The following is a 12717-nucleotide window of genomic DNA, read 5'->3' as shown; positions in this document are numbered from 1 at the left end:
TTGACTTGGTGAATTCTAGCTGTAAATATACTACTCCCCTCTTAGCCCCGCCCCCAACCACGTCACCGCCCCACCCCGACCACACCCCCCACACCCCCACATCCCACCTCCCGAAATCGGAGGTCTCAAGGTTGGCAAGTATGGGTTCATATGTTTGTAAATCTGACTGATGAAGTCAGTGCCTCACCAGTCATCAACCTCACCGCACGTCACTGGTATCAACCAATCATTTTGTCCACATCCACTGAGACATTACGTAATATGTAAATCAGAAATCAATTAAGTATTAACCAGCAATGATAGAAAAGTCAAATATTTTCATCAATGAATGCAAGCAAAGACATTATAGATAAGTTGTCATTTTCCAATCACTTAGCAAACTAAGGATTGTTAAAATGATGTAGATATCTACATTGGGTTGTAAATTACTGATGTACATGTCTGGCCAGTCGGTCTTTAGGATCCTACGATTTCAGGCAAGCTACTACCAGATGGTAGGCAGCACCAAGTTCCTGACAATATAACCTGGCGCCTACACACCGGAGCTCTTGTAAAAAGAGCTCAGCAGCACATGCACTTTTTGCGTCGGATGAAAAAAAGCAGAGCTCCCTCCCCCCATTCTCAGCACATTCTACAGAGGCACTATAGAGAGCCTGCAATGCCTCAGACTGGAAGTCTCTGCAGAGAGTGGTGAGGACGGCGGAAAAGATCATCAGGACTCCTCTTCCTCCTATCCAGGAGATCGCAAAAAGCCGCTGCCTGACCAGGGCTCAGAAAATCTGCAGAGACTCCTCCCACCCCCACCAAGGACTGTTTTCCCTGCTGGACTCCAAAAAGAGGTTCCGCAGCCTTCGTAGCAGAACCTCCAGGTTCTGTAAGACTCTTGAACGCATCATAATAATCCCCTCAATTCCCACCCAAAATGGATTAACCCACTGGCAGGGGCGTCACTAGCTTTTAAGGACAGGGGGGGGCTTAGCCCCCAGGAGATGCACAGGGTGCGAGCGAACGTAGCGCACGAGCACAAAACTTCACAAACGGCTAACAAAGACTTAGAAATGATTCATTGTTGTTATTATTATTTTTTAAAAATGCACAGGACAAAATGAAATGCTCCCCGGGACGATGGCTTTTAACCATTTTTTTTCTTATGTATTTATTTTACATTTTATATTAAATGTCTTGGTTTTTCCTCCCTCTGAAAATCCTATGAAATGTTAATAGAACAACAGCTATTAATGTAACAATACAATAAAACAAATATATTTAATGATGTTTTTTTCATTATTTTAACAATAGGCTAATGTATATTACTTTATATAGATTCTACAAGAAACACAAAACTTAAAAACTAAATTATTTACAATTGCACACACAAGGTTTCGTGCAGCTTCACTCATTGTAAAGGAAGATAATGTGCTTCGTACACCTGCAGGACCGCAAGCAAGGTCGCAGAGAAAATGCGGACTGGAATTTGAGTGATGTGGGCATTTTCTATATGAACAAGTGGAATGGATTGGATACCGACGCACTAAAGGGGCTCTCTACCTTACGCTATGAAGTGAGGGGAAACTGAGTGAATAATAACAGGTTATATGATTTATTTAAACTCATATTTGGGCCGCTTTATAACGAATATGTCGGCATGTATTTGTAAAAAAATATATATATCATACTTGCCAACCTTGAGACCTCCGATTTCGGGAGGTGGGGGTGGGGGCGTGGTCGGGGTGGAGCGGGGCGTGGTTGGGGGCGTGGCTAAGAGGGGAGGAGTATATTGACAGCTAGAATTCACCAAGTCAAGTATTTCATACATATATATATATATATATATATATATATATATATATATATATATATATATATATATATATGTATATATATATATATATATATATATATATATATATATATATACACACACACACACATCCTGAAAATATGCAAACAAAACTGTTTAGATAATTGATACTTCAAACTTGCATAAATAAATATTAAGGAATATAACATAACTTGGCTTCTGAGAGTTTCAAAATGTAATAAATAAAATGCTTGTTGATAAATAAGCAATTATTTTAATAATTAAATATGGTCATTTTAAATGAATTATTATGATAATTTATAATCAATTATTTCAAATATGTTTATTTTAATGTATAATTCTATGGCTGGATGTAATAAGGAGTCACGAAAAAAATACAAAAAAAATACAATTAATTTTGATGTTTTTAGCAAAATATAGTAAAAATGTAGTTAGTTTTTTTTTTTTTTTTAATTAATAAATATAGTTATTTTTAGGTAAGATAAACATAATAATACAATTTATCTCTAGTCTGGATGATTTAGTTCTTGTCACCCTGTTGTCCTCCCGTCATGAAAAAAGGCTGTCCTCATTCAGGTCCGCATGGAGCTGGAGGGGGCGTGGCTTCCAGCTCCGGCTAAAAATCGGGAGATTTTCGGGAGAATATTTGTCCCGGGAGGTCTTCGGGAGAGGCGCTGAATTTCGGGAGTCTCCCGGAAAATTCGGGAGGGTTGGCAAGTATGATATATACATATACTGTATATAACACCAAATTATTTAGGGGGGCTTAAGATTATTTTAGGGGGGCTTGAGCCCCCCTAAAATAGGCCTAACAACGCCAATGCCCACTAGAATATAAAGACAATATAACATACATCCATAAACGTGGATGCATATGCAAAAGTGCAATATATTTATCTGTACATGAATGTATTTATTTATATATGCACCTTATTGATTTTTTATCCTGCACTACTATGAGCTAATGCAACAAAATGTTGTTCTTATCTGTAGTGTAAAGTTCAAATTTGAATGACAATAAAAAGAAGTCTAAATAATGCCGCAGCGTTCAACGGGTCACTAGTTTGGATACGAGTGTAGACTCGGCGCCTTGTATTCCACTAACCTTTAAAAATGAGCTACTATTTAAATCAGAAGTTACGCAATGCCTGAGTAGTTTTTCAAGGAATACTTACTTACTCTGTGTAATTATTTTGATGACTACTTTTTACTTTTACTTGAGTCATACTATTTGAAAGTAACGGTACTCTACCCACCAAATGATTCCTGTGCACACAGAAACTGGGACAAAGTTTTGTGACGTAATACCCATTTAATCCACTAGAGGGCAGAAGAGGTCCAGTTGAAGCTTATTCTTTTGGTAACCTCCCAATATTATTGTTTTAACAGTAATAAAAATGTACTTGAGCAAAAATAATCCATCATTTTAGAGCAGACAAAACTACTAATCAAAAACAAATATTCAATCAATAATGATAAAAAAAAACAGGAAAATATTTAGCAAAATTCAAATGTAACTTTAACCCAATTTACAGGCTATATATATATATATATATATATATATATATATATATATATATATACATATATATATATATATATATATATATATATGTATGTATGTATGTATGTATGTACAAATGTTGGCACATTGTGTAATTCATAAATAAAAACAGAATACAATGATTTGCAAATCCTTTTCAACTTACATTAAATTTATTAATATACTGCAAAGACAAGATTTTTAATGTTTTTTGCAAATAATCATTAACTTGGAATTGAATTGCAGCAACACATAGCAAAAAAATTGTCACAGGGACATTCTTACCACTGTGTTACATGGCATTTCCTTTTAACAACACTCAGTAAACGCTTGGGAACTGTATTCTTTCCCATTCTTGCTTGATGTACAGCTTAAGTTGTTCAACAGTCCGGGGGTCTCCGTTGTGGTATTTTAGGCTTCATAATGCGCCACACATTTCCAATGGGAGACAGGTCTGGACTACAGGCAGGCCAACTACTTTTACTACGAAGCCACACTGTTGTAACACTTGGCTTGGCATTGTCTTGCTGAAATAAGCAGGGGCGTCCATGACAACGTTGCTTGGATGGCAACATATGTTGCTCCGAAACCTGTATGTACCTTTCAGCATTAATGGCGCCTTCACAGATGTGTAAGTTACCCATGTCTTGGGCACTAATACACCCCCATACCATCACAGATGCTGGCTTTTCAACCTTGCGCCTATAACAATCCGGATGGTTCTTTTCCTCTTTGGTCCGGAGGACACGACGTCCACAGTTTCCAAAAACAATTTGAAATATGGACTCGTCAGACCACAGAACACTTTTACACTTTGTATCAGTCCATCTTAGATGAGCTCGGGCCCAGCGAAGTCGGCTGCATTTCTGGGTGTTGTTGATAAATGGCGTTCGCTTTGCATAGTAGAGTTTTAACTGTAGCGACCAACTGTAGTTACTGACAGTGGTTTTCTGAAGTGTTCCAGAGCACATGTGGTGATATCCTTTACACACTGATGTCACTTTTTGATGCAGTACCGCCTGAGGAATAGAACGTCACGGGCCTTGCCGCTTACGTGCAGTGATTTCTCCAGATTCTCTGAACCTTTTGATGATATTACAGACCGTAGATGGTGAAATCCCTAAATTCCTTGCAATAGCTGTTCGAGAAATGTTGTTCTTAAACAATTTGCTCACGCATTTGACAAAGTGGTGACCCTCGCCCCATCCTTGTTTGTGAATGACCGAGCATTTCATGGAAGCTGCTTTTATACCCAATCATGGCACCCACCTGTCCCCAATTAGCCTGCTCACCTGCGGGATGTTCCAAATAAGTGTTTGATGAGCATTGCTCAACTTTCTCAGTCTTTTTTGCCACTTGTGCCAGCTTTTTTAAAACATGTTGCAGGCATCACATTCCAAATGAGCTAATATTTGTAAAAAATTAACAAAGTTTTCCAGTTGGAACATTAAATATCTTGTTTTTATAGTCTATTCAATTGAATATAAGTTGAAAAGGATTTGCAAATCATCGTATTCTGTTTTTATTTACCATTTACACAACGTGACAACTTCACTGGTTTTGGGGTTTGTATATATATATATATATATATATATATACTGTATATAAAAAAAAAATATATATATATATATATATATTTATATCTATTTATATACATATTTTTTTTTAAAATCATATATATATATATATAAAAATAAAAATAAAATATATATATAACTGTATATATACATATATTATATTTATATACATATATAATAAATATACATATAGATTATGTATATTATGCTTATATATATATATATATATATATATATATAAACATATATAAATATATATATATATATATATATATATATATATATATATATATATATATATATATATATATAAACATATATAAATATATATATATATATATATATATATATATATATTTAAAAAAAATTTAAAAAAAAAAAAAATATATATATATATATGTATATGTATACACATATACTGTATGTATAAATGCCAATAATGATGAATGACTAAATGAAAATAATCTTGGAAGGTTCTGGTTATCTTTTTTCTGACTTGTCATTTTGAAAACACGACCTACAAGCAAAAGTTCAAAGATGAACGTGCACGAGTCTACAAACAAAAAGTCACAGCTGGTCGATTGATCGATCGACATCTACGTTTGACCGAATGTACACCTGATTATTGCTCATTGATCGCCTATTAACGTAACCAGGGAGCGTCTTCGTGAGGCGGCCATGATGGAAGCTGCGAGTGCTTCCGGGCGTGTCCTTTAAAATGTTTCATCGCATCCCGGGATGCCGCAGGAAGTGGTCGTGAAAGGGGGCGGGGCCTTTACAGCGACGTCTCCAGGCTGTGCAGGGGGCTCCCCGGACACGGCGGCAGGCCCGCAGAGTTGGCGGAGATCAGACCGGCCACCCGGGGGCCATCCTTGAGCGGCTGCAGGGGGTGCTCCGCCGCGCTGTTGTTCTGGCCCGACGAGGCGTGGACGGGCGGCGCCGGCGCCACCGCTATGGAGTTGCGCTTGGTGGGCGCGTCGTCCTCGCCCTCCAGCTCGTCGATGAGCGGGATCTGAGTCTCCGAGTCCTCGATGCGGAACTCGGGGTGCGTCATGAAGTTGTGGATGGAGCTGCGGGCCTCGGCGGTCTCCAGGTTCTCGTACGGGGACACGCTGTCCCTGAAGGCGTTCACCACGCGGATCTGGGACATGGGCAGAGGTCAAAACCTGGTTTGCTTTTTGACTTGTTGTATGGAGGAGGAGGAACACGGTGATGATGACCATAGAACAGGAAGTAGCACTGGCATTGACTGCTCTTCAGGGGATTTTATCACTTAAAATCCCCTGAAGAGCAGGGCTCAACAGGTGTCGTCAATCATAATTACTCACATGAAGTCAAAAGGCCATGCCATGGAGATAATTTGATTCGATTGTAACTTTTCTACATCACCAACATTGATGATGTATGTTGCTGTATGTATACTTTTGACCCAGCACATTTTCAGTAGAGCCATAATACATTCATAAAAGAACCAAACTTCATGAATGTTTTCTATCCCAAAAAAAAAAAGAGTTGTAGAAATTAATGGAAACTCAAGACAGCCATGACATTATGTTCTTTACAAGTGTATGTACACTTTTGACCGCGACTGTATATAAATAGATATATATATAAATATAAATGTAGTCGAGGTTACTGTGGTTTATCCGTTATACAGTGCTCAATACGGGGTAGAGTGGACTATATGTTAGGTCAGGAAAAAACACAGAGGCTATTTTATCCCGGCAAGCTTGTTTCGCAGGTTTTCCCCCTGCTCTTCAGGGGATTTTAAACAATATAATTACTGGTTCGCCGGTTTACCTGCGCTTCGGGGGATTTAAAATAATAAAAATCCCCTGAAGAGCACGGAAACCTGCAAAACTGGTTTGTAGGGATGTTCCCTGAAGAGCAGGGAAACCCGCGAAACAGGCTTTGTCGGGATGAAATAGCCTCTATCGGGGTAGATCGGACTATACGTTAGGTCAGGAAAAAACACAGAGGCTATTTCATACCAACAAGCCTGTTTCGCAGGTTTCCCTGCTCTTCAGGGGAATGTTTTGTTATTTTAAATCCGCCGAAGCGCAGGGAAACCAGCAAAACAGTAATTTTATTATTTAAAATCCCCTGAAGAGCAGGGGGGAACCTGCGAAACAGGCTTGCCGGGATGAAATAGCCTCTGTGTTTTCCCCCCGACCTACCGTATAGTCCGCTCTACCCCGGTAGAGGCTATTTCATCCCGACACTCCTGTTTCGCAGGTTTCCCCCTGTTCCTCAGGAGATTTTAAATAATAAAATTACTGTTTCGCCGGTTTTCCTGCGCTCCGGGGGATTTAAAATAATAAAAATCCCCTGAAGAGCAGGGAAACCCGCGAAACAGGCTTGTCGGGATGAAATAGCCTCTACTGGGGTAGAGCGGACCATACATTAGGTCAGGAAAAAACACAGAGGCTATTTCATCCCAACAAGCCTGTTTCGCAGGTTTCCCTGCTCTTCAGGGGATTTTTTAAAATTATTTTACATCCCCCGAAGCACAGGGAAACCGGTATTATTTAAAATCCCCTGAAGAGCAGGGAAACCTGCAAAACGGGCTTGTATGAGTGTCCCCTGAAGAGCAGGGAAACCCGTGAAACAGGCTTGTCAGGATGAAATCGCCTCTACCGGGGTAGAGCGGACTATACGCTAGGTCAGGAAAAAACACAGAGGCTATTTCATCCTCACAAGCCCGTTTCGCGTGTTTCCCTGCTTTTCAGGGGAATTTTTTATTATTTTAAATCCCCCCGAAGCGCAGGGAAACCAGAAAAACAGTAATTGTATTATTTAAAATCCCCTGAAGAGCAGGGGAAAACCTGCGAAACAGGGATGAAATAGTCTCGGTGTTTTTTCTCCGACCAAACGTATAGTCCGCTCTACCTCCGGTATTGAGCACTGTATAACGGATAAACCACAGAAACCTCGACTACATTCATATATATATATATATATATATATATATATATATATTTGGTGTGTAATATGCACAATACTTACAGTATTAACACTTTTTGGGGCACAGCAACCAAAAAAACACACCATAAACGCATTTTCTCATGGAAAACAACTAGAGATGTCCGATAATATCGGCATGCTGATATTATCGGCTGATAAATGCTTTAAAATGTAATATCGGAAAATATCGGTATCGGTTTTTTTATTATCGGTATCGTTTTTGTTGTTGTTTTTAGTTTTTTTTTAAATCAACATAAAACACACAAGATACACTTACAATTAGTACACCAACCCAAAAAACCTCCCTCCCCCATTTACACTCATTCACACAAAATGGTTGTTTCTTTCTGTTATTAATATTCTGGTTCCTACATTATACATCAATATATATCAATACAGTCTGCAAGGGATACAGTCCATAAGCACAAGCCTGTTTCGCGGGTTTCCCTGCTCTTCAGGGGATTTTTACTATTTGAAATCCCCTGAAGCGCAGGGAAACCGGCGAAACAGTAATTTTATTATTTAAAATCTCCTGAAGAGCAGGGGGAAACCTGCGAAACAGCCTTGTCAGGATGAAATAGCCTCTACCGGGGTAGAGCGGACTATACGCTAGGTCTGGGGGGAAAACACAGAGGCTATTTCATCCCGGCAAGCCTGTTTCGCCGGTTCCCCCCTGCTCTTCGGGGGATTTTAAATAATACAATTACTGTTTCGCCGGTTTCCCTGCGCTTCGGGGGATTTAAAATAATTTAAAAATTCCCCTGAAGAGCAGGGAAACCGGCGAAACAGGCTTGTTGGGATGAAATAGCCTCTGTGTTTTTCCTGACCTAATGTATGGTCCGCTCTACCCCGGTAGAGGCTATTTCATCCCGACAAGTCTGTTTCGCGGGTTTCCCTGCTCTTCAGGGGATTTTTACTATTTTAAATCCCCTGAAGCGCAGGGAAACCGGTGAAACAGTAATTTTATTATTTAAAATCTCCTGAAGAGCAGGGGGAAACCTGCGAAACAGGCTTGTCAGGATGAAATAGCCTCTACCGGGGTAGAGCGGACTATACGTTAGGTCGGGGGGGACGGCGTGGCGAAGTTGGTTGAGTGGCTGTGCCAGCAATCGGAGTGTTGCTGGTTACTGGGGTTCAATCCCCACCTTCTACCATCCTAGTCACGTCCGTTGTGTCCTTGGGCAAGGCACTTCAACCCTTGCTCCTGATGGCTGCTGGTTAGCGCCTTGCATGGCAACTCCCGCCATCAGTGTGTGAATGTGTGTGTGAATGGATGAATGTGGAAATACTGTCAAAGCGCTTTGAGTACCTTGAAGGTAGAAAAGCGCTATACAAGTATAACCCATTTATCATTTAAAACACAGAGGCTATTTCATCCCGGCAAGACTGTTTCGCCGGTTTCCCCCTGCTCTTCAGGGGATTTTAAATAATAAAATTACTGTTTCGCCGGTTTCCCTGCGCTTCGGGGGATTTAAAATAATTTAAAAATTCCCCTGAAGAGCAGGGAAACCGGCGAAACAGGCTCGTTGGGATGAAATAGCCTTTGTGTTTTTTCCTGACCTAACGTATGGTCCGCTCTACCCCGGTAGAGGCTATTTAATCCCGACAAGTCTGTTTCGCGGGTTTCCCTGCTCTTCAGAAGACATCCCTACAAGCCCGTTTCGCAGGCTTGTAGGGATGTTGTAATGTTGTAATGATTGTGTGTGTGCTGCTGGTCCACTAATAGTACTAACCTTTAACAGATAATTTTACTCATTTTCATTAATTACTAGTTTCTAAGTAACTGTTTTTATATTGTTTTACTTTCTTTTTTATTCAAGAAAATGTTTTTAATTTATTTATCTTATTTTATTTATTTTTTTTTTTTTTAAAAAGGACCTTATCTTCACCATACCTGGGTGTCCAAATTAGGCATAATAATGTGTTAATTCCACGACTGTATATATCGGTTGATATCGGTATCGGTAATTAAGAGTTGGACAATATCGGATAAAAAAGCCGTTATCGGACATCCCTAAAAAGAAGTAATATTTATCAACACACACAAAACTGTAGAACTTGGTACTGGCATGGAGGGATTGGACAGGCGCACCTGAGTCTGTATGCGCTGGAGGCCGCGGCACCACAGCACCTGTCCCCGCCTCAGCTCCATCTCGGCGTGGTCGATCTCATCCTGGTCCTTCATCTCCTCCAGCTCCTCCTCGGGGATCTCCTCCTGCTTGGTGCCGTGCCCCGCCGTCTTCAGGAACCTCAGCCAGCTGGTGGGTACGCTGGACACCAGCTGAGAGAGAGAGAGAGAGAGAGAGAGGGCGAAGGTCGGCGGGAGGCACGTAGAAGGGGGCGGAGCCCGACTCACCTGTCCCCACAGGAGGCTGCCGAAGCCCAGCAGGACGCACCAGAGCCACTGTTCCACGCTCAGACTCACGCAGCTGAAAGGTTTGCCTCCGAACTGCACGATCAGCACCTGCAAGGACGCCAGCGCACGTCGCTCCTTTGGCACCCCGGGCTCTGCCCCCCCCTACCCTACCCTACCTGGATCAGGAAGGTGCCCAGCACGATGGAGCAGAAGATGGGGTTCTTGAAGACGCCCTGGAAGACATTCCTCTCGCCGTGGATCTTGCGGGCGTTGAGCTCGTTGAAGAGCTGCATGAGGACGAAGGTGTTGAAGACCACGGTGTAGTGCTCGGAGGGCGGGGCGTGCAGCGGCGCGTCTCTGCCGCTGTCCATGTCCAACAGAGACTCACCTGTCCCCACGCAGAACACCCAAAATAGTCACCTTCCTCGCACTTTATACTTCATACAGAGCAGGCTCATACAAGCAAACAGTGGGGTAATATACCTATGACAGATCAAAGTTAAAGTCACACACACACACTAGGTGTGGCGAAATTATTCTCTGCATTTGACCCATCACCCTTGATCACCCCCTGGGAGATGAGGGGAGCAGTGAGCAGCAGCGGTGGCCACGCCCGGGAATCATTTTGGTGATTTAACCCCCAATTCCAACCCTTGATGCTGAGTGCCAAGCAGGGAGGTAATGGGTCCCATTTGTATAGTCTTTGGTATGACCTGGCCGGGGTTTGAACAGGGCGGACACTCTAACCACTAGGCCACTGAGTAGATTTGATGATTATTCCATAAAATAGGACATATTTTATAACTATGTATTGAATATAAAGTTCATAAAAATGCTATGATTTTGGTTTGTAATATTATAAATATTAAATACTTAAAATTTGACATCCCTACATCTTACAGTCATATGACACGTGCTAACTGATAACATGCTAACGTTAGCTTGTTAGCATGCTAAAATTACCATGCTAACTTTGATTGGGTATAAAAGCAGCTTCCATGAAATGCTCAGTCATTCACAAACAAGGATGTGGCAAGGGTTACTAATTTGTCAACAAATGGGTGAGCAAAGTGTTTAAGAACAACATTTCTCAACCAGCTATTGCAAGGAATGTAAGGATTTCACCATCTAAGGTCTGTAATATCATCAAAGGGTTCAGAGAATCTGGTGAAATCACTGCACGTAAGCAGCTAAGCCCGTGACCTTCGATCCCTCAGGCTGTACTGCATCAACAAGCGACATCAGTGTGTAAAGGATATCACCACATGGGCTCAGGAACACTTCAGAAACCCACTGTCAGTAACTACAGTTGGTCACTACATCTGTAAGTGCAAGTTAAAACTCTCCTATGCAAGGCGAAAACCATTTATCAACAACACCTAGAAACGCCGCCGGCTTTGTTGGGCCTGAGCTCATCTAAGATGGACTGATACAAAGTGGAAAAGTGTTCTGTGGTCTGACGAGTCCACATTTCAAATTGTTTTTGAAAACTGTGGACGTCGTGTCCTCCGGACCAAAGAGGAAAAGAACCATCCGGATTGTTATAGGGGCAAAGTTGAAAAGCCAGCATCTGTGATGGTATGGGGGTGTATTAGTGCCCAAGGCATGGGTAACTTACACATCTGTGAAGGCAGCATTAATGCTGAAAGGTACATACAGGTTTTGGAGCAACATATGTTGCCATCCAATCAACAATATCATGGACGCCCCTGCTTATTTCAGCAAGACAATGCCAAGCCACGTGTTACAACAGCATGGCTTCATAGTAAAAGAGTGCGGGTACTAGACTGGCCTGCCTGTAGTCCACACCTGTCTCCCATTGAAAATGTGTGGCGCATTATGAAGCCTAAAATACCGGACTGTTGAACAACTTAAGCTGTACATCAAGCAAGAATGGGAAAGAATTCCACCTGAAAAGCTTCAAAAATGTGTCTCCTCAGTTCCCAAACGTTTACTGAGTGTTGTTAAAAGGAAAGGCCATGTAACACAGTGGTGAACATGCCCCTGTGACAACTTTTTTGCAATGTGTTGCTGCCATTAAATTCTAAGTTAATGATTATTTACCCCCCAAAAAATAAAGTTTCTCAGTGTGAACATGAAATATCTTGTCTTTGCAGTCTATTCAATTGAATATAAGTTGAAAAAGATTTGCAAATCTACGTAGCCCCTAAAGGGACATGGGGGATTTATTTATTTTTATAATTTATTTTTTTTAGACATGTATCTCGTGCGCACGAGAAACTTTTTATAAAGTTATAAAAAAAAAAGTTTTAAATAATATATATATATATATATATTTTTTTTTTTAGACATGTATCTCGTTCGCACAAGAAACTATTTCATGCGCACGAGAAACTTTTTATAAAGTCATAAAAAAATATTTAAAAAATTATAGATTTTTTTTTTTTTAGACATGTATCTCGTGCGCACGAGAAACTTTTTATAAAGTTATAAA

The 12717-nt window shown here is 40.7% G+C and overlaps 1 protein-coding gene across 2 annotated transcripts in view; it reads right to left on the bottom strand.

The window, feature by feature from the left end:
* Positions 1-5360: 5360 nt before the first annotated feature.
* LOC133572025 (plasma membrane calcium-transporting ATPase 1-like) overlaps positions 5361-12717 on the bottom strand; it is a 55476-nt gene continuing 48119 nt past the window's right edge. For both annotated transcript variants that reach the window (XM_061924642.1, XM_061924643.1), the window contains 4 exons: positions 10439-10650; positions 10263-10370; positions 9999-10187; positions 5361-6083 (listed from right to left, as the gene is read on the bottom strand). In XM_061924642.1, coding sequence (XP_061780626.1) covers positions 5718-6083; positions 9999-10187; positions 10263-10370; positions 10439-10650 — 875 coding nt within the window. In that variant the 3' untranslated portion in view covers positions 5361-5717. The remainder of the gene's footprint in view (positions 6084-9998; positions 10188-10262; positions 10371-10438; positions 10651-12717) is intronic.

The sequence above is a fragment of the Nerophis lumbriciformis genome, linkage group LG29 (genome assembly GCF_033978685.3).
Source record: "Nerophis lumbriciformis linkage group LG29, RoL_Nlum_v2.1, whole genome shotgun sequence".
Lineage (NCBI taxonomy): Eukaryota > Metazoa > Chordata > Actinopteri > Syngnathiformes > Syngnathidae > Nerophis > Nerophis lumbriciformis.
Note: the sequence above shows the minus strand (reverse complement) of the source record. Positions and strands in the feature narration are given on the sequence as shown.